At 43.7% G+C, this 27,029-nt stretch overlaps 2 protein-coding genes across 2 annotated transcripts in view; both read left to right on the top strand.

The window, feature by feature from the left end:
- Positions 1-27,029, top strand: part of LOC308290648 (deoxynucleoside triphosphate triphosphohydrolase SAMHD1-like) — a gene marked incomplete at its 3' end in the record, with an annotated part of 439,146 nt that overhangs the window by 281,446 nt on the left and 130,671 nt on the right. The window lies entirely within an intron of this gene.
- Positions 1-27,029, top strand: part of plcg1 (phospholipase C, gamma 1) — a 70,882-nt gene that overhangs the window by 38,217 nt on the left and 5,636 nt on the right. The window contains exons 12-29 of the mRNA XM_080733871.1: positions 4,975-5,060; positions 6,463-6,583; positions 7,303-7,471; positions 8,109-8,231; positions 8,795-8,896; positions 9,538-9,725; positions 11,975-12,175; positions 16,143-16,262; positions 16,790-16,970; positions 17,636-17,713; positions 18,030-18,133; positions 18,981-19,074; positions 20,382-20,451; positions 22,669-22,832; positions 23,682-23,778; positions 24,225-24,449; positions 25,428-25,510; positions 26,638-26,752. Of these exons, the coding sequence (XP_080589997.1) occupies positions 4,975-5,060; positions 6,463-6,583; positions 7,303-7,471; positions 8,109-8,231; positions 8,795-8,896; positions 9,538-9,725; positions 11,975-12,175; positions 16,143-16,262; positions 16,790-16,970; positions 17,636-17,713; positions 18,030-18,133; positions 18,981-19,074; positions 20,382-20,451; positions 22,669-22,832; positions 23,682-23,778; positions 24,225-24,449; positions 25,428-25,510; positions 26,638-26,752 (2,321 nt within the window). The remainder of the gene's footprint in view (positions 1-4,974; positions 5,061-6,462; positions 6,584-7,302; positions 7,472-8,108; positions 8,232-8,794; positions 8,897-9,537; positions 9,726-11,974; positions 12,176-16,142; positions 16,263-16,789; positions 16,971-17,635; positions 17,714-18,029; positions 18,134-18,980; positions 19,075-20,381; positions 20,452-22,668; positions 22,833-23,681; positions 23,779-24,224; positions 24,450-25,427; positions 25,511-26,637; positions 26,753-27,029) is intronic.

The following is a 27,029-nucleotide window of genomic DNA, read 5'->3' on the forward strand; positions in this document are numbered from 1 at the left end:
GGTTTTCAAGCCGCCGCAGGCAGCGACATCAGATAAAAGTGTATTATTTAACAATCAACCTTGTACCATGAAAGCTTGGCCTCGCATTCTGCAGGAAAATGTCTTTTTCCTCCCATTGAAAAGTGTGTGAAAGGCAGCCGAAATGATAACTTTCTCTGCCGCGCTGTGAAACAATACTCGATGCAGGGGCCGCAATGAAAGCTTCCACGTTGCTTTGATTAAAGTTTGAATTGTCCCGGCCGAATGAGAAATGATTGTTTACTCTGGTCGACAAAGAGAAAGAACCCCCCTTTTGATATGATGACATTCTCGCGGTTGTGCTACAGTAACCGCCACGGAACGTGTGTGTGCGTGCCTGTGTGTGTGTGTGTGTGCGCTTTGCGGTGCGTGGCAGTACAGTATGTGATGCATGATTCCACAACAAAATCCTGGGTTTGAATTGGACTCTAGAGCAGGGGTCTTCAACAGGGGGTCCAGGACCCCTAGGGTGTCTTCAGAGTTACTACAGGGGGTCCTCCAAATCTTCCGATCCTTTTTATATTAACAACCTGAACCCTAGCGTCCATATTCTGATAACTTTAGCCGAAAAATAGCCGATCTACAAGCTCACAACGCCTCGCGCTGCGAGGCGTTGTGAGCTTGTAGATCGGCTAAAAAGAGCAGACTAAGTACAGAGTAAAAGGTCAAGTTTATTAGGTAACGTTAAATATCTGAAAACACAAATTGAATCCAAAATACACTGATGATTGTGCTGTCAAACAAACAATGAAACTATATGGAATCTATGAAAAGGTCATAGGGGTCCCTGCTTCATCTCTCTCTCAACTAAGGGGTCCTTGGCCTGAAAACGTTGAAGACCCTGCTCTAGAGCAGTGGTTCTCCAAGTGTGCACCGTGACTTAAGTCCCAGGGTGCCACAGAATACTTTGATCTATCTGGACGTTATCAATATCACTTCAGTTCAACCACAAATCTCTTTGTAGATCTCTTATTATATTTACAAGCTCACAATGTGTCGCGAGCTTGTCGACCTTGTTTTCCTCATGACTGTATGTTAGGTGGAAATATTTACTTGCTTAGCTTACGTACCAAAATATGATAATAAAGGTGCTATGAAGTACAATATATTTCTTGAGCCAAAACAGTTTGAGAACAACTGATCTAGAGAGTCAGTGTAAAATGAGCCAGTGACCCATTTTGAGAGTTACTTACTTACTTAATCCTCTTCTTCCCGGATGGGAAATAAGGCTTCGACGACTCGACGCCATTCATCTCTCTGCTGTGCTAGTCTCTGTGCCTCGCCCCATGTAAGCTTCAGCTCCTTCAGCTCCCCCTCAACCGTTCTCCGCCAGGTGTTCCTAGGCCGCCCAGGCCTACGTTTTCCCGGTGGTGTCCATCTTAGCGCTGCCTTTGGTATCCTCTCGTTGTCCATTCTTAGAACATGGCCTAGCCATCTGAGTCGCCTGAGTTTTATTTCAAGGACCACATCTCTGCATCCTGTTTTGGCGTACAGCTCCTTGTTTGTTATTTTGTTTGGCCAGAAGATTCGGCAGATCTTTCTAAGGCACCCATTGTGGAAGGCACTGATTTTATTCATGTCCCCTTTAACTACTCGCCAGCATTCCGAACCGTACATGAGGACAGATTTCACGCAGCTGTTGTAGAGCTGGATCTTGGTCCTAAGATGGTACTGTCGGGACTTCCAGATTGGCTGTAGTCTTGCGAAGGCCCCACGAGCTTTGGAGAGCCTTGCTTGGATGTCTTTTTTCGCTCCATTGTCCTTGCTGATGAGGCTCCCCAGATATGTGAAGTCCTCTGCAAAATCAAGTGGCACGCCATTGATGGTGATAGGTGTAGGGTTGGTGGTGTTTATGCACATGACTTGTGTCTTTGAGGTGTTGATGTTCAGACCTGTCTGTTTTGCATATTTACTCAGCCTATCCGTTTTCTCTTGCAGGTGATCTCTCTTTGAGGACAAGACCGCCAGGTCGTCCGCAAAGTCTAGATCCTCTAAGTGGGAGAAAGGCGTCCACTGAATTCCTCTGCGCATGTCCGATGTAGTGTTACGCATGATCCAGTCAAGAGTAACTAGGAACAGAAAGGGGGAGAGGATGCAGCCCTGCCGTACACCTGATTCTACTGGAAACCATTCCGAGAGTGTCTTGTTGTTAATGATCACACTACATTCAAAGTGGTTGTAGAACAGGCTAATCAGGGTGATAATTTTGTCCGGGATTCCATATGACCTCAGGATGTTCCAAAGGGTCTCTCTGTGCACACTGTCAAAGGCCTTTCTGAAGTCTATGAAATTGATGTATAGAGGGACATTCCACTCAATGCACTGTTCAATGATGTTTCTTAGTGCAAAGATCTGATCAATGCATCCTCTGCCTCTTCTGAAACCGGCTTGTTCTTCCCTCAGCTTGTTGTCGATTACTGGTTCAATGCGTTTGAGGAGCACTCTGCAGAAGATCTTGCTGGGGATGGAAAGTAGTGTAATACCACGCCAGTTGTCACAGATCTGTAGGTTGCCTTTCTTGGGAAGTTTCACAATTAGTCCCTTTTCCCAGTCACTTGGAATGGTGTCACTCTCCCAGATGGTCCTGAAGAGATTAACCAACACTGATGTTGCTGTGACAGGGTCAGCCTTGAGCATCTCTGCTTCGATGGAGTCGATGCCTGCTGCTTTGCCACTCTTCATGGCTTTAAGAGCATCCTTGATCTCAGAGGCTGTAATTGGGCTAATGTCGATGTTGAGGACATCTATTGCTGGTTGAGGATTGGCCGGTGTGTCTGGTTTAGGGCAGTTTAGCACTTCCTGAAAGTGTTGGAGCCATCTTGCTGCTTGCTCCCTTTCAGTTGTTATAACGGTCCCGTTCTTACATCTGATGGGGGCTGACTGGCTGGTGTTTCTGCCACAGAGCTGTTTGGTGATCTTATAGACGGTCCCCAACTCTCCCCTGGCTGCGGCCTGCTCAGCTTCACACGCCATTTCCTCTACAAAAGACCGCTTGTCCTTCCTGGCACTCCTTTTGACCTCTATGTCCTTTGCCGTATAGGCCTTTTGGACTTGTTCCTGGAGTCTTGGGGACTTGGTGCTTAGCAACTTTGCTTTCAGTTGTTTCCTTTCTTCAATTTTTTGCCATGTACCAGGTGTTATCCATTTCTTGTTGTTTTTCTTCTTGTATCCCAAGATTTTAGTTGCTGCATCCACATAGGTATGCTTGATCCCATCCCACTTGGTGTTAACTGGGGTATCATCCTCTGTCATATCGGCAAGTGCTTGGAAGCGATTCCTAATCTCTAACACAAACTGCTGTTTCGTATTTGGACACTTGAGTTTGGTGGTGTCGAGTTGTTTCCTTTGCTGACTCTGTTTCTTCACCTTGCGAAGTTTCAACTTCACTGTAGCTGTTATTAGGTGATGGTCGCTGAAAACGTCAGCTCCACGGAAAGCTCTAACATCTATGAGTGACCGTCGCCATTTTCCATTGACGATGATATGGTCGATCTGGTTGAATGATCTACCACCTGGTGACCTCCATGTGAGCTTATGGATTGACTTGTGGGGGAAGATGGTACCTCCGATGACGCAGTTGTTGTTTAAACAGAAGTCTGCTAGACGTTCACCGTTGTTATTCATAACACCGCATCCGTGTTTCCCCATGGCCCTTTCGTAGTTGGTATTATCCTCTCCTACTTTCGCGTTCAGGTCTCCCGTGATCAAGAGCATGTCATGACGAGGGACTTTGGATATGACTTGGTTTAGATGTTCATACCATTCGTCCTTCACCTCGTCATCAGCTTCATTTGTTGGCGCGTAACACTGGATGATGGTAAGCTTGCAGTGTTTTGAGTTGAAGCGGGCTCTTAACATTCGGTCACTGATTGGCTCCCAATCCATCAAGGTGTTTACTTTCTCCTTGGCAATAATCAGGGCTACACCGTTGGTGTGAGTCTTCTCATGTCCAGAGTACAGGATGGTCGGGCCATCGCTCATAATTTGGCGTCCGGATCCGGTCCAGCGGCACTCACTAACTCCAAGAATGTCCAGGTGGTACCTCCTCATTTCATTTACCACTTGGGCTGATTTTGATGTCTCGTACATGGTACGTACATTCCAAGCTCCTATCCGAAGCTTGGCTTTGGGCCTGAGCAGACTTGCCATCGTATCACTAACTTCCTCCTGAGGGCTTTCATTAGCAATAGTCATTCTGCCAATTGGCTGGCTCAAGTCTACTCTAGGTCCTGAGTATGTTTGGGTTTTTGTCGTCGTCGTTTCCGTAACAGAGTGTTTTTTCCAGGGTGGGGTTGTTAACCCCACGCCCAACCCCCAACCTGGAGGATCAGGTGCTGACTTTTGTCTGGCCTCTACTCTGAAACCTGCCCGGCATGGTAGGACCTGCTGGGGGTTGAACCCCCTCCGGTATAGCTTTCAAGAGTCATTGAGACACACAAGCCTCTCCACCACGGCAAGGTACCAGCACGGGGAGAGGCATTTTGAGAGTTAACCACTTTCAACCTTGTGCTGCTATTTTGTCACCATTTTGTCACCATAGTTGGAGATCTTTCAACGTGTCGCATAACTCGAAGATCAGCTATTTTCGCGTGACACAGTCGTATGATGAAGTATAGAGGTTAAATTGATACTTATGTGTCTGTCTGTCCGTCCCTCCCTCCGTCTGTCCATCACGTCACGTAACACTTTTGGCCCTACTCTTAGCTCCGGCACCGTTGCCCGTATTCATGCCAAACTTTTCACACAGACTCCTTGGCTGGCAAACCACAACCTCCGCCCCTGATTTCTCACATGGCCCTCTTCTAGCGCCACCATGAGGTTGCTTTTTGCAGACATCATTATTGTGTATACATGTGACCTGACGGTCGCTTATCTCCCGATTAGGGAGTTTTACTGGTTTTACTGTGTGTGTGTGTGTTGCATGCATGTGGTTTGACGTTGTGTGCTTATTTTCAGCTACCTGACGGGAGACCAGTTTTCCAGCGAGTCGTCCCTGGAGGCGTACTCACGCTGTCTGAGGATGGGCTGTCGCTGCATCGAGTGTAAGTAAACGCACACACGCATGCACACACACACACAGTGCACACAGTATCATACATTTCTCCCACTTGACACTTAACCTTCTTTACAGTAGTCTTTGGCTCTCCCACACTGTTCTACTTTAAATTCAGCGTCAGCACCTTTAGTCTCTCTCTCTTTCTCAAACAAACACACACACACACACACACACACACACACACACACACACACACACACACCTCTTACACAACACACATGTGTTTATTGTCGTTAAAGCAAATCCTTGACGGACAGGTTTCTATTCATAAGGCTGTGTTGGAAGCGTGTCAAAGGGTCACCTCGTCTCATAGAGATGATGTAAGATTGTTGTTTAAACTGACATGTATGGCACCTTTTTACACATTAAACCCCTCAGTGTTACATTGAACTCTGTACAAAATGGAACCTAAATTGACCTGTAAATTAATACTGAGGATTTGTTACTGTGCATTGGTTGAATCCAAATGAAGTGGTGCACTAAAACATTTTTTTTTCTACATTGATTTCTTTATAGTTTTTTCTTTATTTTTTTTGTATCTCCAGATACGATGAATTGTGTATGTTTGGAATATCAGGGAAGGGGAGACCAAATGGACCCTTACGGGTTTCATTTTACACTCAAGAGTTAAAGATCTATAACCACTTCTTTCCTAGTTTAATCTCTCTACACTAAACCACACTGTATACATAAAACAAAAATGTGTCAGCTGTTTATGATGACTAAGTTTAAGTGTAGCCTTTTCATAATAAACTACCGACAGTTGTACTTTAGTAGCCTACACTGTGGTTTAAGTGTAGCGAAATTGAAATCTGTCCACTGTGTACCCTTAAGTCAGGGGTATTCAACAGGGGGTCCAGGACCCCTCAGAGTTACTACAGTGGGTCCTTCAAATCTTTGTGTGATAGAATTTTTTTTCCCCTTTTTTATATTAACCACTTGAACCTTAACATCCGTATTCTGAGAACTTTAGACAAAAAGTGCAGATCTACAAGCTCACAACACCTCGCCCTGGAGGCAATGTGAGCTTGTAGGTCGGCTATTTTTGGCAAAGAATCCAAAATACACTGATTGTGCCGTCAAACGATTAAATTATAATCTATGAAAAGGTTGTGGGGGGGAGAGGGGGGGTCCCTGCTTCATTTCTCTTTCAACTAAGGGGTCTTTGGCCTGAAAATGTTGAAGACCCCTTTTTTTTAGAAGAATTGAGAGAACAAAGAAAATCAAATGGCCTGTGAACTCAAATAAAGCATTTAAGTGTGTGTGTGTGTGTGTGTGTGTGTGTGTGTGTGTGTGTGTGTGTGTGTGTGTGTGTGTGTGTGTGTGTGTGTGTGTGTGTGTGTGTGTGTGTGTGTGTGTGTGTGTGTGTGTGTGTGTGTGTGTTCCAGTGGACTGCTGGGACGGCCCAGAAGGAATGCCAGTCATCTACCACGGACACACCCTCACAACAAAGATCAAGTTCTATGACGTCCTCACAACCATCAAAGAACACGCCTTCGTCACCTCTGAGTGAGTCTCCTGTGAACCGCAACCTGTTCCCACTAGACTCTTTAACTTTAGTTTTGTTTTGTTTGTGTAGGTGTGTGTGTGGTGCGTGGGTGAGGTTTTGCTTGTGTAGCTGTGTGTGTGTGTGGCTTGTGTAGGTGTGTGTTTGGCGTGTAGCTGTATGTGTGGGCGTGGGTGAGAGAAAGAAGGATGAGACGTTGAAGCGAACATAGCGTACCCAAGAAAACTGATGAGTTAATTAACTGACGGTATAAAGTGGGCCAAAACTAGCACACTTAAGCAGGTTCTCAAGGATATTACAAGTGGACTCCCAAATCATGCATTTTAAAAACTGCCACATTCTCCATATACTGCCATGTAATCCATAGTGCATGGATCATGCACAGATCATGCACCACGTGTGTGCATGCCGTTCACAGCTTTCAAACAAAATAATCCGCTTGGAAATCCCTTCAGGCATTCATGAGATAGCAGCCATCATGTTTTCTTCAAATGTAAACAAACATGGCTGCCATGTTTGAAAGATGGGGTTGGTATAGGGGTCAAACATGCAATTTTGGGATCGGGATCATGCTATTTTGAAAAACAAAAACATTAATGCAAATTCTGACCCAACTTGGGAAACTCGGGTGTGGCGGCTTCAAACAACGGGAATAACTCGGGGAAACTCGGGAGGGGGCAGCAAATGATTTAGAAAGACTGAAGTGTGTTTTGTTCCACAGCTACCCGGTCATCCTGTCCATCGAGGACCACTGCAGCATCGTGCAGCAGAGGAACATGGCCACCAACTTCAAGAAGGTGTTTGGGGACATGCTGCTGACCAAGGCTGTGGACATCTCAGCTGACGGCCTGCCATCGCCCAACCAGCTCAAGAGAAAGATTCTCATTAAGGTAACCAACGCATAATCCCTTTCATGCCCATATATGGAGTTCCCTGATGTCATCAATATTAATGATGCCCTGTTTAGAGAGATCCCTGTGATGCCAGGGGGAAACAAATCCCTTTTATGCCCATATATGGAGATCCCTGATGTCCACATCAGGGATCACGACCTCGCCCTTGGTCGCTTGTCGCCCTGAGGCATCTTATTAGTTAGTCGTTAGTTTAGTCTTATTGTTTTGTTTTGGTAGATTATGGGAGTCTGGTGGGACTAGGGTCACTTAGTGATTGGCTCACCAGACTCCCCTGTTTTTAGTTTCTAGCCAGCCCATACTTTTTGTTTGTTTGTTAGGCTTTAGTTAGGTCCCAGTTTTGTGTTTCTCTCTACCCTCCTGGTATGATTAGTCTTGTGTACAAGAATAAAGCAATATTTAACAGGTTATGTCAATTTAAAATAAATGAATATGCATTTTGAGACCTGACTCTTGTCCTGTCATTATGTTATGGCCACGGTGTTCGATCCAAGGTTAGTGGCCGTAACAGTAGTAGAAGAGGGCTATCCTATCTGCCCCCACGCATCTCCTCACATCTCCTGTCTTGTTCCTCCTCCTCTCATCCCCTCATGTCTTCTGTCTTGTTTCTCCACAGCATAAGAAGCTTGCAGAAGGCAGTGCCTACGAGGAGGTGTCCACCTCCACCCCCTACTCTGAGAACGACATCAGCAACTCCATCAAGAACGGAATCCTTTACCTGGAAGACCCCATCAACCATGTAGGCACCACCACCACCACCACCACCACCACGCTTTAAAATTTCAATTTATAATTCATAATAACTTAGGTATTTTAGCAGACACTCTTATCCATACATGTGTGAGATCAGAAGAAGCAGGGGTAAGCATGAACAAACTGACAAGGCAAACAACAGAGGTAATCACATAAGTAGAGTAGCAGAGAGAACAATGTTAGTGCCTCGAAGAAACTAGAATATCAGGTAAACGATTCACCTATAGCCTCTGTCTAAATAACATACAATCTAAATAACATGCTTTAACATTTGTGGTCTGAACAAATATATTATATAAGTACCAAAGTCGACCAAGATTAGAACTGCATCGTAAACTAGCATTTGTGTTTGTCTTCCTGATGTGCCACATAACTGACTCCCCCTACCAGGAGTGGTACCCTCATTTCTTCTAACCCTGTATGTCCCATCTCTCCTCCTACCAGGAGTGGTACCCTCATTTCTTCTAACCCTGTATGTCCCATCTCTCCTCCTACCAGGAGTTGTACCCTCATTTCTTCTAACCCTGTATGTCCCATCTCCCCTACCAGGAGTGGTACCCTCATTTCTTCGTCCTGACCAGCACTAAGATCTACTACTCTGAGGAGACCTCCAGTAACCAGGGCAATGACGATGAGGAGGAGCACAGAGAGGTGAGGAGCAGGGGTGTCACACCATTTTGTGCTTTAACTATTGAAAAATAGCAGATATACAAGTGATTGCTGTGGGATTTGTATCACAAAAGGATGTATTTTCGCAGAACAAAAGTGTTTTACAAGAAAGAAAATAATACATATCAACTAGAAGGAACAGCACTGTTGAAGTAGAGCAGCGACTGCTGTGGAACTTTTGTATTACAAGAGGATGAGTTTTCTCAGAATAAAAGTGTTTTGCAATAATAATTAAAAGGTCTATATCAACTAGTAGGAACAGTTAACTAACTTATCACACACACACACACACGCACACGCACACACACACACACACACACACACACACACACACACACACACACACACACCTAGTATCTACCTGAAATCCTTAGCTAGTGGCAGAGCAAGACAATATTTATGGGCAAATAGAAATGGGGATATTGAAAGTTGGTTGGAAAGGTGCATAGAAATGTTATGTGTAATGCTAATGGCTGATGTATTCCACATGGGAGCGCGAACACCGAACATGTCATGGCAGTCGTCACTGCCATGTCTCACAGTCAGCTCGAATAGAATAGGAATCCAACAGTTCACTCTCTGTCTGTCTCTCCTCTCTCTCCTCCCTTGTCCTCCTCTCTCAGGTATCCAACGGTATGGACCAGCACGTGACAGAGAAGTGGTTCCACGGGAAGCTGGGTGCGGGGCGGGACGGGAGGCAGATCGCAGAGAGGCTGCTGTCAGAGTACTGCCTGGAGACCGGAGCCCCCGACGGCTCCTTCCTGGTCCGAGAGAGTGAGACCTTCGTGGGAGACTACACACTGTCTTTCTGGTACAGAGACACACAGAGACTACACACTGTCTTTCTGGTACAGAGACACACAGAGACTACACACTGTCTTTCTGGTACAGAGACACATAGAGACTACACACTGTCTTTCTGGTACAGAGACACATAGAGACTACACACTGTCTTTCTGGTACAGAGACTACACACTGTCTTTCTGGTACAGAGACTACACACTGTCTTTCTGGTACAGAGACACACAGAGACTACACACTGTCTTTCTGGTACAGAGACACACAGAGACTACACACTGTCTTTCTGGTACAGAGACACACAGAGACTACACACTGTCTTTCTGGTACAGAGACACACAGACATTGGACAAATTGTCAAACATTAGAGGCATAAATTGTGAAAATAGCAGTGCGAGGCGGTGTGAGCATGTAGATCTGCTATTTTCACAATAGAACCGTGTTATACTGTACAAAATGTAATGCCTCAACTCTTAGTGCTCGGCAGGGTGGGGGGGTTCCCAGTTAAAATATGATTATTTTGTGGGTTGCGGCCTGAAAAGGTTGAGAACCACTGCTTTATGGCACAGAGACACATAGACTACCCACTGTCTTTCTGCTACTGAAACACATGGCTTTTGCTTGCAAGAGATTTGCTGAACATTTCTTGAAAACTAATGTTGTTTTGGTTTTCCACCCAACAGCGATTTCATGTTGACTTGTAATGAGGCCTATACTGTAGCATGTTGACCTGAAAGTTGTTTGTTTGTTTGTCCTGGGTACTTGGCTCAGCAGGGCACATGCAAAATGGGACAGTGACGGACTGGCATGTCCGATCAATCCGTCAATACTGACGACATTCTCATTGATTTGAATGTGGTGTTGGTGGTGGATCTGATCTCGTGATGGCAGGCATTCTATCCGCTAATGCATCGGCTCTGCAGCACGGGTCAGGTTATCTGGAAGCAAATCAGTGTCGCTGCTGGCTTCTCATCACATGCCATGTACTGTACTTACTGTACAGCTCTGCTTGGAGAGTGTGAAAAGGTTCTCATTAGCACAAGGGGTGTCGTTGCATAAATGTTGTTATCAAGGTGGATCATATGCACCTCCAATAGTCATTGAATAGCCTCTGAGCGTAGCCACATTTTTATTCCATATCCTGAGGAAGTCAAAAGGAACAGTTAGTGTGGCAAGAGACATTGTTGTAATACAGGGTATAAATTAATAGATAACCCTTGTTACTGTATGTTGGTCACCTGTTCTTGCTTGTTCTTGTCTGAACACGAGTCAAATGTCAAGAATGTGATTTAGATGAACATTGTTTTGACAGATGTGGTTGATGTTTATTTAGGCAATAACAATACTGATACCGATATTTGTTCATATATTTATTTCTCCCTTAGCCTTTTGTGCCAGGGTAACAAATATATCTTCATTATAAGAGATTTATGATTTTTGCTTATCAACAACTAAATAAATATAAATATCGGCTACTGCCATAAGTGCCATCGGTTAATGTCAGCTTTATTTGCCAATACCAATATTGACCCAAAATGGCTAATATATATCGGCCGATACCGATATCTGGCCCAAGCATCCCTACTCTACTTACTGTGTGTGACTATTCACCAAGTTGTTTGTTGACTGAGGTTACATGCCAGATACTCTGATCTTGCACTTTCAAGAGGCTCTGGAAGGATACGAGACATCTGCTAAATGCCTGTGAAGTGTAAATGATCCGTTACCATTCCTCACGTAGATACAAGGAGATGGGGTGGGTCGTAAATGAGCTTCAGGATAAAGAATAATACTTTAGTCCAGGGGTCTTCAATGTTTTTAGACCAGGGACCCCTAAGTTGAGAGAGAGATGGAGCAGTAACAACCTTTTCATAGATTCCATAGTTTCATCGTTTGACAGCACAATCATTAGTGTGTTTTGGATTCATGTCAATTTGTGTTTTCAGATATTTAACCACTTGAACCGTCAATACTTAATAACTTGAAATTTCACTCTGTACTTAGTCTGCTCTTTTTCCCCTCTACACCAAAAAATAACCGATCTACAAGCTCTCAACACCTCGTAGCGCGAGGTGTTGTGAGCTTTTAGATCTGCTATTTTTGGCTAAAGTTCTCAGAATATGGATGCTAGGGTTCAAGTGGTTAATATAAAAAACTAGTAGTAACTCTGAGGACCCCCTAGGGGTCCCAGACCCCCTGTTAAAGACCCCTGCTTTAGTCCTTGCCTCCATCTTTAACATGTCTCTCCTCCCGCCGCTCCAGGCGTTCAGGGCGGGTCCAGCACTGTCGCATCCACTCCCGCCAGGAGGCGGGCAGCCCCAAGTTCTACCTGACGGACAACCTGGTGTTCGACACACTCTTCGCCCTCATCACCCACTACCAGCAGGTGGCGCTGCGCTGCAACGAGTTTGAGATGAAGCTGACGGAGCCGGTGCCCCAGACCAACGCCCACGAGAGCAAGGAGTGAGTCTGAACTGAAGCAGCGTGAACTTGCTAGCTTGTTACCTACAGTAGATGCATTTGAACGGCATCAAACTCCTCTTGGCTCAGAGCATTGCTGTAAATAACATTTTCATCTCCGGCAGCGGTGAATGACATTGTTACCTTATATTTACGGTTGTGCTCAAAATTATTCAAACCCATACAAGAACAATGTAAATAGCTCAAAAGTAACATTCGTTTCAATTATTCAACTCTTAATTACACCTGAAAACAACTAATCAACTGCAATCGACTAATCAGGGGCTTAAATAGTTGCATCAGATGTGCAATCTGGCCTGACTAGAAGTTTGTTGACTTGCTGACTGTGATTAGAGCAGGTAGAAACATGGCTAAGTCTAAGGAATGGTCAGAAAAGTTCAGAGAAGAGATTATTGCTTTGTAAAAAAAAAGGAAAAGGATATAAAACAATTGCAAAGACACTGAATGTTCCAAAAAGTACAGTTTTGAGCATAGTTGACAAGTTCTAGTCAAAGGAACAGTGGTTAGACTAATGAACAAATTTGTCAGAGGGGGTTGGTTGAATAATTTCGAGCACAACTGTATGTCATATTACGGTTTGGAAATGTGTAAATCTCTCCAGCTGAGATGCTGCATGTCAAGAGGAAAACTTTTGTACTTGGCGTTAAACCACTTGAATGCCAGCGCCCCTACTGTATTTTGGGTGAAACACAAAGCCAAAGATTGCTCGTCTACAAGCTCACAACTCATCGTGCTGCGATGCGTTGTGAGCAACTCATTTGTGTGCACGAGAGCTTCACCAGTATTCCCTGCTTTGTCCCCTCCACTGTCCCCCAACTCATCCCTGTGATTCTGTGGTTTGTTTTCCCAGTTCAAGTTACGGCTACAGCAGGTAAAAAACAAAGCGAAACATGGCAGGCTTGATGAGTATGACCTTATACGTAGAGCAGTGAAGTTTGATGTCATTTACCCATCCTACCTCGTTCACGTTTTTTTTCCCCCATTCTGAATTCCCATAGACTTTTTTCATATTGCGTCATATAAGAACTGTGTTCCAAACATAAACAAATGATCTAAGCGGTTTGACTCATATGGATATGAAGAATCAACTGATGGTGATAAAACGCTAAGGGAGGGGTCGTTTTTTATTGAGGGGTGTTACTGGAGGAAAATAGGGGAGGGTCATGCTATTTCAATTTCAGTCCTAGGGAGGGTCTGCTGATTTCACTTTGAATTCAAGGGAGGGTCATGCAATTTTTCAAAAGCAAACAATGGCTCCAGAGGTACAGGCACTTATGCAACCATTGTCAACAGCCTTCTGCTTCATGTAATGACAAACCCTGGGTGCCATCCCTGGAAATGCCCCACAGTCACTGCAGTTAGTGTGAATGAACTGAAGTGGCTGTGTTTATATACTACAATGTATTTTCCTAAAACAATGGAGAGCTGTGTAAGGCAGCAACAATGGTTGTCAGAACTGTATCCCCCCTCCCTAAAGTAAAAAGTGAAAAGGTGCTAAAAAGAATTAACGACCGCTCGTTGAAAATGCGCATTTGACCCAGATTTGACGACAGGCAATCAACAGCACAAAATGAATGGCAGCAGTTACAAGCCTTCTCTGTGTTGTGCACATGTGTCAACTGTTTAATCTGTAACCTAGATGTCAAATAACCTGTTCTCAACCTGTGAGAACTTCTCAACTTTTATGTGATGTCCACGTTGACTTTTACACTAGCAGCACTATAGGCTACTCACTGTGTGTTACTTTAGTTTGGAGGGTGTGTTAGTTTATATTTGGAAATGTGTTTTTGGGATGAAGTGCAGCTGGGATCTCAATGCATTATATTAGCCTATTCATTATTGTTCATTGCTGCTGCCGCCCACATCCGTTTTTAATCATAAAAAAAATCCTAATTATTTACAGTAAAAAAAGAAAGAAAGAAAAAAAATCTCTGTTCTGTTCTCGCCACTGGTTAGGAATATAATAATATAGGTTTAATAGGCATAATTTTACTGTGGTAAATGCCATGTTGTAGGGGAGGGTCAATCTTTTTTATTTTAATGCTTGGGGAGGGTCACTGATTTTTTCCCCAATTGAGAGGGAGGGTCATGGCATTTTATAAAAGGGCTTATACATTTTCTCCAGTAACACCCCTCAATAAAAAACGACCCCTCCCTAATGTCGCCGAATTAGTTACATTTTCGCTAGAAACAGGCTTTATCAAATATGAGTGACTGACTATAATAAACCATACAGAGCCACATCCCTGACAATATCGTGCAGACCGTTTGTTTATTTTTGGAACACAATGCTTATATGACGATTTTAAGATGACCCAATGTTATTCTCCATAGAGAAATTACTTCCATGAACCTGGGGATGAGTGAGTCATGTCATGACTTCACTGCTCACGTACACGTGTAAGCAGCACAGCTGCACCTAATCATTTTCAATAGAAGGTGGGATAGGTAGATTTTTAATTGTCAATAAGCTCTGTGCATAAATGTAGTCCTACTGTAGTTTCCCTAATGTGGCATAAACCCACTGGTTCATTTCCCCATAACCTTTGTTTGATTGGCTCCTTCATATTACGTGTTTCCGCTTCACGTCTGCTGTCAAGCCAATCAAACAAACAAAGCTATAGGAAAATGAAGCGGAACTGGAAGTGGGTATCATGCCACCTTCAAGGAGACTGGGACGACAGTTATGTTCAGAGACGTATACTGTTGTGTTGACTACTGTCTATGCTTCCACATTGGCACTGAATCTAACAAACCCATTATTAATTTTGATTTGGCACTAAATCTAATACACTGATAATGTATTCATTGTATTTGCTGCAGATGTGATGCTTACTAGCTCGTCATGTTTTTAATTTGCTGTAGTTTTTTTAACCTGAACTGCAAAACACAACTAAACACATCTAGTTCATGCCCCATAAACTTTGTTGTACATGTACAATGAATAGCACTCTAGAGGTCCGCACCGCTGGGCCAGTAGTCCGAGCACTCAGGCTCCAGTGCAGCCTGACAGCATGTTGCGGGTTTGAATTCTGGATCCCGATGACCGTTGCTGTGTGTACACTCCCTGTCTCTCTCTCCCCATTTGCTACTGTATACTATCAATAAAGCAACATGAATCTGTCCCATTTAGCGCCACCATCAGGCCGACTTTTACATGTGACCTGACTGTCACTTATCTCCAGATTAGGGAGTCTTACTGGTAAATAAAGTTTACACAATTACACAATTTTAATCATGAATCGCGAAATTATTTCAGCGACAATTAATTGTCAAAGCAAAGTTTTGTAACGGTGACAGCTGTAGTACTCATGAGGAAGACAATTTACCATTTTGAAGGGGCATGAATAATGGATGGCATCCATCTGTCAGAATACACTGACTGAACCCACAGGCCATCTGGACCACTGTTAATTCTGACAGCAATACAATTTCATTTAGTTTTAGTCATAGTCTTTTGAATCAAATGTAATTTAGTTTTAGTTATCTGAAAGTTTTAGGTTTAGTCTAGTTTTATTTGACAAAATATCTATATTTTTGTTGATTTAAATCTACAGTTGATTTAGTTGACAAAAAAAAAATATTTTGCGTTGTAATGTCTGATTTTACACTTGGCTGCATGCTGAATATTGCCGATCTACAAGCTCACAACTGAGAGCTTTTAGATAGATCTGCTATTTTCAGAGTGCAACACACGAGCGCAGCCAAACATGATCAGTCAGTCTTTTAGTTCTACTGGATCTCTTCTCCGCTTGTCCCTCCCTGACATTTTAGTCTAGTTTATTTGTTGACCAAATTGTCAATTATGTTTAGTCTTAGTTTTAGTCATTATAGCTTATTTTTTGTATTAGTTTTCTTCAGTTAAAGAAGTTTGTTGTCGAGGCACATTATCCATCATGTGGTGGATGAAACTAACAAATGGACTGACCTGCTGTGTTGGTGTCCATAGGTGGTACCACGCCAACCTGTCCAGGAGCCATGCTGAGAACATGCTGATGAGGGTCCCGCGTGACGGAGCCTTCCTCGTCCGGAAGAGGACAGAACCCAGCTCCTTCGCCATCTCCTTCAGGTGATTCATTACCTCTGTCTGTCTGTTTGTCTCTCTAAATGATCTGTTTAGTAATGGCATGCTTTAGGAATGCACGAAATGTAACATTTCTTTCGACAATTTGTATTGGCTGGTAATGGCCTATCAAAGGCTGTTTTGATGTGCAATGTGCTCCGATATTACAAATGTTACTTACAGCTTTGAAGTGGGGTCCGGGGACCTTCAGGGGTCCTTGATGGACTCGAGGGAGTTCCAGGGGGTCCCCAGCTAAATGATGGTTAGGAACCAAATGGACCCTTTGGGTATGTAACTCTTGAGAGTGTACAAAATGTGTACACTCTCAGAAATTGGGGTCCCAGAGATAGAAATTCCATTGAATGGGGGTCCATAGCCTAATGCATGTCAAACTGGGGGTCCTTGGAATTCAAATAGTTGAAAATCACAGCTAGAGCTGTAAGGCTAATAAGTGTTGTCAATTTGGGGGTCCTTGACATGAAAAGGTTTGAGAAGCACTGCCTAACAGAACATAATGCATGTCTTCCTCACAGGGCGGAGGGTAAGATCAAGCACTGCCGGGTGCAGCAGGAGGGCCAGACGGTGGTCCTGGGAACCTCTGAGTTCGACAGCCTGGTGGACCTCATCAGTTACTACGAGAAGCACCCGCTGTACCGCAAGATGAAGCTCCGCTACCCCATCAACGAGGACACGCTGGAGAAGATCGGCACCGCTGTGAGTTGGGATGGGACGATATGAAAATGTCATATCACGATTATTGTGACAAAATATTTACGATATTGGCGCGATAATCAAAATCCATTATCCTGGTGTGGAACATGTGCCAAAAAATAGCAGATCTACAAGCTCACAACACGTCACAACGCGGCGCGTTTTGAGCTTGTAGATCAGCTATTTTTTGGCAAAGACATTTGATAGAGTGGGAAAAAAGTATGTATATTATAAATACCTTTTACCATTGGATATGCAGCTCGGCAAATAAAAGGTGAATTGATCCCAGTGTATGACGGAGGACGATATCACAATAAATTAAATCTCCACGATTATCGAGTGTTTTTATCAGAATAAACGATAATATCGCTTAACCTTCCATAGCTGTAAATAGCACTACGGCGCTAGGGCGTTAGTCACGATTATGACATTTTACTTGGCGATTAATGGTCACTCAAATTGCGATTGAAGATTGGATTGTGTTTTTTCGTCATTGAGCATGGGAATATTATGAATAGAAATCACATTTCTGTTTGACTTTTAGGCTTCGTGTAGAAAAGTTGCAGCGTTGTTCAACAGTAAAAGTTAAACCATTGCACATTGTATTCTGCTCCCAAAAAAGTACATGAAAACCCTCCTCTAAGTCCAAGCTGCTTTCTGTCCCACAGGAACCAGACTATGGCTCTCTGTACGAGGGGAGGAATCCAGGCTTTTATGTGGAGGCCAATCAGATGCCTACCTTCAAGGTGAGTGATAATTCATTGTGCACGGCAGTGTGTGTGCATGAGAGTGACTTTGAACGGATGTCGTTTTCTCACAGGGAGTGACGATTACATGAGTCTAGTGAGGGGGTTCATGTGACTCATACTTCATGTGAATAGATGTGTTCTACGTGTTGCATAGAAGCTCACCTCTCACCGAAAATGAATTAGTCGGCACGTTAGTCGCTTCCCCTGTGAAAAATTACTTTCAATTGCCATGTCTCTCATTTAAAAGCTGTGAAAGCTCAGAGCCTTTTTTCTGTGCTTTTCTTTAACCCTTTGGTAACCCTTCCCTCCCCAGTGCACGGTGAAGGCCATGTACGAGTACAAGGCGCAGAGGGACGACGAGCTCTCCTTCACCAAGAACGCCGTCATCTCTAACGTGGACAAACAGGAGGGAGGATGGTGAGTGACCGACAGGGACAACAACAACGCCAGGGTTTCCTGCAGCACTTTACAGGCCAGGCGCCCCGCCCGGCCTGAAAACCCCCCCGCCCCCCCAAGGGTATTAAAAAAAAAAAAAAAAAAAAAAATGTTTTTTTTTTTTTTTTTTTTCAAAAAAGATTTTTTTTCTCAAAAAAACTTTTTGGACCTCCAACAATGTACTAGGCATGATCGCGATCGCGAAATTGCATGTTTAACCCCCATACCAACCCTATCTTTCAAACATGGCAGCCATGTTTGTTTACATTTGAAGAAAACATAAGGGCTGGTATCTCCTGAATGCAGGAAATACTCAAGTAAAGTGCAAATACCTGAAAATCTCCTTTGTACAGTATAAGTACAGTACTTAAGTAAATCTATTTAGTTACTTTACACCAATGTTTCTTTTTTTTTACTGTGCTGTAGACTTCTATTTATATGGCACGAGTGCTGGTTGATTAACCTGGGGGAAAAAAACAAGTTACACTGTCCTGTGAAAAACGTAGTTATTCAATGTTGAATAAATGTGAATGATAGCATGTAGTTGTGTTTTCCGTCATCATGGGCACATTCATGTGTTTTTTATAGGGCAAAAATAAGAATTAATAAAAAAAATTAAGTGAATTAATTACTCGAATTAATTAATTAATTATCAAAAATTGAAGCGCGTGCGCCATGAGATCCCCCCCTGGTCAAGACTTTTTCCTGCAGGAAACCCTGAACGCTCAGTTAGGATACTGACTCTTTGCCCCATGTAGAATACTCTTGTTTATTTCCTTTTTGCACCTTTCACATTTCACACGCCCCCTCCTCTGTGCTGTGGTCTCAGGTGGAAGGGTGACTGTGGAGGGAAGAAGCAGCTGTGGTTTCCTGCCAACTACGTGGAGGAGATCAGTCCCTCATTGGTGGAGCCTGACAGATCGGTGAATATCAGTCATTTAATCACAACAATTGAAGTCCCCAAATTCCTTTGAGGTATTTGTGTCACTGCAGATTTTTGGGTTAGGGGAAATGTGAAATTTGTCCTCTGCATTTAAGCAGTGGATTCTAAAACCTGTGGGGCCGTGAGGATGTCGCAAGTGGGCCCCCAAATACTGATTTAGGACATTTTCCAATTGGGACCACCTGTCAGCTGCCTCTTTGAAAACCACTGTCTTGCAGTGTGCAGTTGATTTGGGGCCCCATATGATGAAAACATATATAAAAAGTGTGTCATTCTTTAGTGCTGGATTTGTGCTGAATTGTGCCGTAAATTTTAGAATTTGTGCTGGTATAATCTTTGAGATATTCTAAGTTATAGTTTTGCTGAGCCTTGCACCCCCAATGTTTTGGCTCCAAATCGGGAAAAAAGGGTCTCATTCTTTAGTGCTGGATGTGCTCTAATTTATGCCGTTGAAATCATCAATTGTGTTTTTATATGAATGTATATACATAAATATTGATGTTATGAATTAACCTCGCCCACCAGGCTTTCTGAGAGAAAGCCTGGTGTTCGTTCACAACAGGCCGTTTGGTTTCCGCCTAAAGCGCGTTTTTTTCCCCAATCCCTATTAAAATGCTCGAGTAGCCTAGTGTAGTCTTGCCAGTCGCTAACAGTTGGACTAAAAGATGCATATACCAAACGAATTTTTCAAAAGCAAAACTACTCCGCATCAAGGAGTTTATTAGGTAGGCCCTAAAAGTATGTCCTTGAGCGCAGGGGAATATTTTGGGTTAAAACTGAATCCGGTTTGATCTTTCCGGCAAATTGTAGTCCTTTGAGTACTACAACGTGACGTTTTGTGAATTCCGCTCCAGACCGGTTACAAACCCGAAAAGTGAAGTGATCCCAGACTAGTTATGAATTAGCAGAATTTAGCACCATTACAATAGTTTGCCCTACAGAGTAGCAGTAGAGTAGTAGTAGTAGAGCAGCAGTACTTAATAGTAGAACATACCAGCAGAACAGTGGTGTTATGTAGAATATCTCAAAAATGATACCAGCACAAATTCTAAAATTTACAGGCACAATTCAGCACAAATCCAGCACTAAAGAATTACACAATTTTTATATATTTCTTCATCATATGGGGTGCCAACTTCACGGAGTTGGGCCACTTGTTTGTCGGAACCTTGGTTATCTCCAGTAGTCTTCTATCTGTGTGTCTGTCAGTAATGAACACACCTTCCCGCCATGCTAACAGGCCTGGACAGCAGGTTTTACTAACTGGACCGTGTTGTTGTTTTGCAGGAGATGACAGAGAACAGCCCTCTGGGAGATCTGCTCAGAGGAAGTGTCGACGTCTCTTCCTGTCAGATCGGTGAGTGAGTGGCCCCGCCCCTTCCTGCCCCGCCCCCCCCCCCCCCCCCCTTCTGCGTTTTTCAGCACCAACATGCAATCACCTTGTCCAGAGGACACGCACACACGCACAGAACACACACACACAAGGGATGGGACGATATGAAAATGTCATATCACGATTATTGTGACAAAAGAAATCGCGATTTACAATATTATCGTGATAGTCAAAATCCATTATCCTGGGGCGGAACATTTGCCAAAAATAGCAGATCTACAAGCTCTGCTATTTCTTGGCAAAGACATTTGATAGAGTGAAAAAAAGACTGTATCAAGTACGTATATTATTAAGTAACTTTTACCATTTATAGAGGGTTTAAGTGGTACCGGATATGCAGCTCGGCAAATACAAGGTGAATTGATCCCAGTGCATGACGGAATATCACGGATATCACGATAAATTAAATCTCCACGATACGATTATCGCAAGTGTTTTTTATCACGATAAACAATAATATCGCTTATCGTCCCATCCCTAACACACACACACACACACACACACACACACACACACACACACACACACACACACACACACATTAACGTTGCTGTCGGACCTCCGATCTAACTTTTTTTTTTTTTTAAAGGGATATTTCACTTTCAAAAAAACATTTGGTCATTTCATCGTCTACTCAGGCTGTTGGGAACACCCCAGACAGTTTTTAATTTGCTTGATTCAATATTTAGATATTTATTTACTATTTAATTACTATCCACTATTTACTATTTTACTAATACTATTCTCCAATTCAACCTTAAGAGGTGGCTCAAAGCAAGTCAAATTTATAATCATAGGTAACTATCTGCTCCATCTCCGTCACTTGTGTCACTCATAACTTGATATCATTACATCCCCTTGCTGTTTTTACTGTACTGTTTTGTACTGTATTGTATGTATTGAATGTATTGTATGTTTTTGTATGGATAGCCGTATCACCACTTTGTTACAGGGACTACAGATGAAAATTAGCTTATGGCTGACTCTCTGGCTCATTTACTTTGATGTGAAAACTGACCTGTTGATTAATGTGCTTTGTCCCTGTCAAATACATACATAAACAATATTCATTTTATCAGACACTTCCCGCCCAGGGCCCAAACAAACCCATTGTAACTTCAAACTCCAACCATGATACACTGTAGATCCATCAAAAACACCCGTCATTTTTTCTGGTGCCTCATACTGTCTTCCTATTACGTGAGCTGGCTGTGTCCATTTATTTGTAATATTTTTTTATTGTATTAAATATAAATTAAAAGAAAAAAGGACAGGTGTTTTTGATGAAGCTATCATGGTTACAAAACTGTGTACTTTGTATTGCAAGTACACCATAATACATAGAACAATCATTCCTCCAGTTCTAGGCAACACGGAAGGGGGGAGGGACTTTTTTCCTATTTCCACATAACAACTCAAAGGTATATTGATGACATAGTTGAGTTCAATGTTGAAAATGCGTGGTTCTCCCCTTTAACCAATGAGACGTATTAACAAGAACTTATGACTTAATAATATAACTACATTGGATACATTGGTTCATGTTTCCTTGTCCTGAAAGGTAACTGACAGTGATGAATTTATCTCTGCCCTTTTCCCCCCTTTGTGTCCTGCTCACTTAAACCAAATTAGAAAATGTCATCTATTCATTACTCTGTAAAAATGTCTGGGTTTATTTTAATGAATTCCTCTGACTGTTATTCCTCTTGGTGCTGCTGACTATTTATTGACCCCCTCCATTCAGTCAATAAAGGGCCATTAGCATTGGCGTCATTGGCAGCTGCTGCCATGCACCAAGCACTCTGTCCCTGCCAACTACTGTCTGCCCCTCCAAACGGATATTTAGCTCCATCTAGTGGTGACATAACACTATGCATTTAATGTCTCCTCTTTGTTCAACATAATCCTATCAAAATGCAAAAAATATCTTAGACCTTTCACAAAATAAAAACTAGTGTTTCTTTTTCTTCTAAATTTAAAGTAGCCAATTATTTTTTACCAGATTTCTCTCCCCAATTTGATTCCTCCCCACACACATTTCTGTGTTGTCCCTGCTGTAGTATCCTACCCGATTTAAAAACTAAAGTCTAAACTCTGAAGTCCTGTTTTATAATGCTCTCTCTCTCCCCCCCCCCCCCCCCCCCCCCTCTCTCTCTCTCTCTCTCTCTCTCTCTCTCTCAGTGGTCCGTCCGGACGGGAAGGGCAGTAGACCTCACGTCTTCTCTCTGGTCCCGGCCACGGCTCCGCGGGCCGGCCAGGTGCTGGACATCTCCGCCAACAGCCAGGAGGAGCTGAAGGAGTGGGTGGTGAAGATCCGGGAGGTCACCATGACCTCCGAGGCTAAGGTACTGTAACTTTACAGTGTTACGCCGCCACGGACCCCCTAGTTGGGAGAGAGATGAAGCAGGGACCCCCACAACCTTATCATAGATTCCATATTTGACCACTTGAACCGTCAGTACTTAATAAACTTGACCTTTCACTATGTACTTAGTCTGCTCATTTTCTCCTCTACACCAAAGCTCTTTGCCGAAAATAGCCGATCTACAAGCTCACAACACCTCGCAGCGCGAGGCGTTGTGAACTTGTAGATCTGCTATTTTTGGCTAGAGTTCACAGAATATGGACACTAGGGTTCAAGTGGTTAATATAAAATTGGAGAAAATTCTATCACTCAAAGATTTGGAGGATCCCCTGTAGTAACTCTGAGGACCCCCTAGGGGTCCTGGTCCTGTTGAAGACCCCAGTTCTAGACGCTTCAATCGCTTCACTTTTTTGGTCGCTCTGGTCAGCGTTGGGAAACAATTATGTCACGTCAGAATCCAGGCCAAACACCTGGGAAAAAAGGCTGTCCCAAAACCAAACACCCAAAACATTTCCGTGTGTCTGAACAACATCAACGCTGATTGGCTGTCAGGATGCGATGGGTGGAGTCGGGGGGGAAAGCAAAGGTCGCTTCAGTTGGACTTTTCCTACTGGGGGGCGAAGATATCGCGCCTCGTCTTGTCTTTGCGGTCACTTTGTATGCAATCACACTGCTCGAACTATCCGGATTTCAACGTACCATCAGATCTACTGGCCCCGTAAGGGTGGTGGTGGTCCATAGAACCCACATTTGAGAACCAGTTGTGTGTTGTCTGTTTTTTACACTCATACGCCAACAATTAAACATCTTTGTGTGTGCCTCCGCTCAGCTGGAAGAAGGGAAGATGATGGAGAGGAGGAAAAAGATCGCACTGGAACTGTCCGACCTGGTCATCTACTGTAGACCTGTGCCTTTTGACGAGGACAGTAAGTATACAGAAACCCTGACCATGTTTACACTGCTTTTACTAAGATTCCACATTGTGTAAAGTCAGCTCTGGATAGGACAACTTTGTTCTTTTTACAACAAGGGTTCAGATTTTAGAATGTAATTGGAGAAAAGAAAATATGAATGTTTTCATTTACTGCTTTCTATCGTTTTACACTACTAGCCCCCATAAGTCACATCTGCCCATGAAAGATTGGGGTGCATCTTGTGAATGGGCTCATTGTGTCAAAAAATACATATTTAGTCACTTGTACGCATGCACCCTCCCACTGAAATGAATTATTACAATTTCTAAAACGTTAGAAAGCAGTAAATGAAAACATTTTAACACTCAAATTTTCTTTTCTCTAATTACAATCTAAAATATGAATCCTTTAAGAGTGTCTTGCTAAACGCATCCATAACAAACTGTCTGTAATCGCAGAGATCGGCACGGAGCGGGCCTGTTTCCGGGACATGTCGTCCTTCCCCGAGACCAAGGCGGAGAAGTACGTCAACAAGATCAAGGGCAAGCGCTTCCTGCAGTACAACCGTCTGCAGCTGTCCAGGATCTACCCGCGAGGACAGAGGCTGGACTCCTCCAACTACGATCCGCTGCCCATGTGGCTCTGCGGCTCCCAGCTGGTGGCACTCAACTTCCAGACTGCAGGTAACAGCAGTGTGCAAAGGATTAATCCATTTAGGCCTGAACGCATATCTGTGTCACTTTGAACCACTTTAACCACTATTTTATGCTTTTAACTATTAAAAATCATGAACGTTTATGCAAGTCTATTTTTGATCCGATTCTGTATATGTCTTCTAAATCCTTCTTCTAGAGCCCTCACCCTGCACATAGAGGTACACTATGAGCCCTCACCCTGCACATAGAGGTACACTATGAACCCTAACCCTGCACATAGAGGTACACTATGAGCCCTCACCCTGCACATAGAGGTACACTATGAACCCTAACCCTGCACATAGAGGTACACTATGAACCCTAACCCTGCACATAGAGGTACACTATGAGCCCTCACCCTGCACATAGAGGTACACTATGAACCCTAACCCTGCACATAGAGGTACACTATGAACCCTAACCCTGCACATAGAGGTACACTATGAACCCTAACCCTGCACATAGAGGTACACTATGAGCCCTCACCCTGCACATAGAGGTACACTATGAACCCTAACCCTGCACATAGAGGTACACTATGAGCCCTCACCCTGCACATAGAGGTACACTATGAACCCTAACCCTGCACATAGAGGTACACTATGAACCCTAACCCTGCACATAGAGGTACACTATGAACCCTAACCCTGCACATAGAGGTATGAACCACACACTACGAGGCCTGGAGCCCCTCACCCTGCACATAGAGGTACACTATGAGCCCTCACCTTGCACATAGAGGTACACTATGAGCCCTCACCCTGCACATAGAGGTACACTATGAGCCCTCACCCTGCACATAGAGGTACACTATGAGCCCTCACCCTGCACATAGAGGGTACACTATGAGCCCTCACCCTGCACATAGAGGTACACTATGAACCCTCACCCTGCACATAGAGGTACACTATGAGCCCTCACCCTGCACATAGAGGTACACTATGAACCCTAACCCTGCACATAGAGGTACTGTACTGACCGAGCCCCTCACCCTGCACATAGAGGTACACACACTACGAGGCCTGGAGCCCCTCACCCTGCACATAGAGGTATACACACTACGAGGCCTGGAGCCCCTCACCCTGCACATAGAGGTACTGTACTGACTGAACCCCTCACCCTGCACATAGAGGTATGAACGCCTCACCCTGCACATAGAGGTACACTATGAACCCCTCACCCTGCATATAGAGGTACTGTACAGACCAGTGTTTCTCAAACTTTCAAATGTCAAGGTCTCCCTTTAGATTTGGACTGTATATGGGTCAATTTAGACCCCCCTAAAAGAACCCAGAGTCCCTGGAATCCACTTTGAGAACCACTGGTATAGACGGAAGCCTGCATGGGAGCCTCTGTGTGCACATTCAAGATTGAAGAGCTCTAAATTTACATATATTTGTATATACAGTACATACTGTATATAGGAGTTTACAAGTACAATTCTTTGGTTTTTGTTTCCTCAACATCATAGGTCCATAGGTTTGGGATTTGTAGTCCATCCGGTTATTTACACTGGCCTGGGACGCAGTCCACTGAAAGAGAAAAGAAAGAGGAAAAACGTAGGACAAGATGATTAAGACTAGACAAGGACAACAAGAACTAATTTGCACTCAGTCACAACAGGAGGAGTAGAGGCTAAACACACATGAACACATACATAAATAGCAGTATATGTAGTACTAATAGTAAAGTACTGTATGTACATTGGTCATAGCACATGTTAATGTGCTTAAAGTTGTTGTATCCATGGTTCCTACTTGTAAATACTGTCTGTATTTGTGCACTGCACAAGATGCGCATATAAATATCTATTTACAGTTGTGTATAGTCCGATTTCTCAGAGCGGCAGTCATAACTGCGGTGTCAAACGGCACAGCAACACCACAGCCTACCAGGCAGCGCTCTGGCAAAAGGTCTATATATGGGTATAAATACATTTATGAGTGCAAATGTTTGTGTGTCCAGTGTCATGTCAAGTTTAAATATTGAGGTCAGTGAGTGAGTGGTGCGATTGTGTGTTTGTGTGCTGTGTGGTAGGCAGATGGACCACAGGCTGTAGTGTCACATGCATATTCAAGGCCTTCTGTAATGCGTGGCTCTCAGCTTGTATGGCTGCTGCAGGTGAGAGTACAGAGAGACTGAGTGAAAGTGTCCTCTGTGTCCGCCTCCTGTCCAGGTGCTGGGAGCTCGCCACCTGCCTAAGCACGGCCGGGGCATCGTGTGCCCGCTCATCGAGATCGAGGTGTGCGGGGCGGAGTACGACAGTGCCAAGCAGAAGACCGACTCAGAAGGTGAGACTTATAGGTTTTAACGATCTTCCCCGGATGTTTTGCAGGCAGGCAAGACGTGGCCAGACGTGTAGGAACAGGTCGTTGTTGTCAACAGTTGGCTGGTGGATACGTCAACAACTGTGATTTTTTGCCGTCTGGCCCTAGAAATGAAGTTCTCCAAACAAATAGGGCATATGCAACGATTCAGACAAAGGCTGCAACAAAACATGGAACATCAACTACAGCAAATGGAACAATAACAATCAAATGGTCGAAGAACAGGGAAAACTAATTGGGG

The sequence above is a fragment of the Nannobrachium achirus genome, assembly GCF_963921795.1.
Source record: "Nannobrachium achirus genome assembly, chromosome: 9".
NCBI classification, from domain to species: Eukaryota; Metazoa; Chordata; class Actinopteri; order Myctophiformes; family Myctophidae; genus Nannobrachium; species Nannobrachium achirus.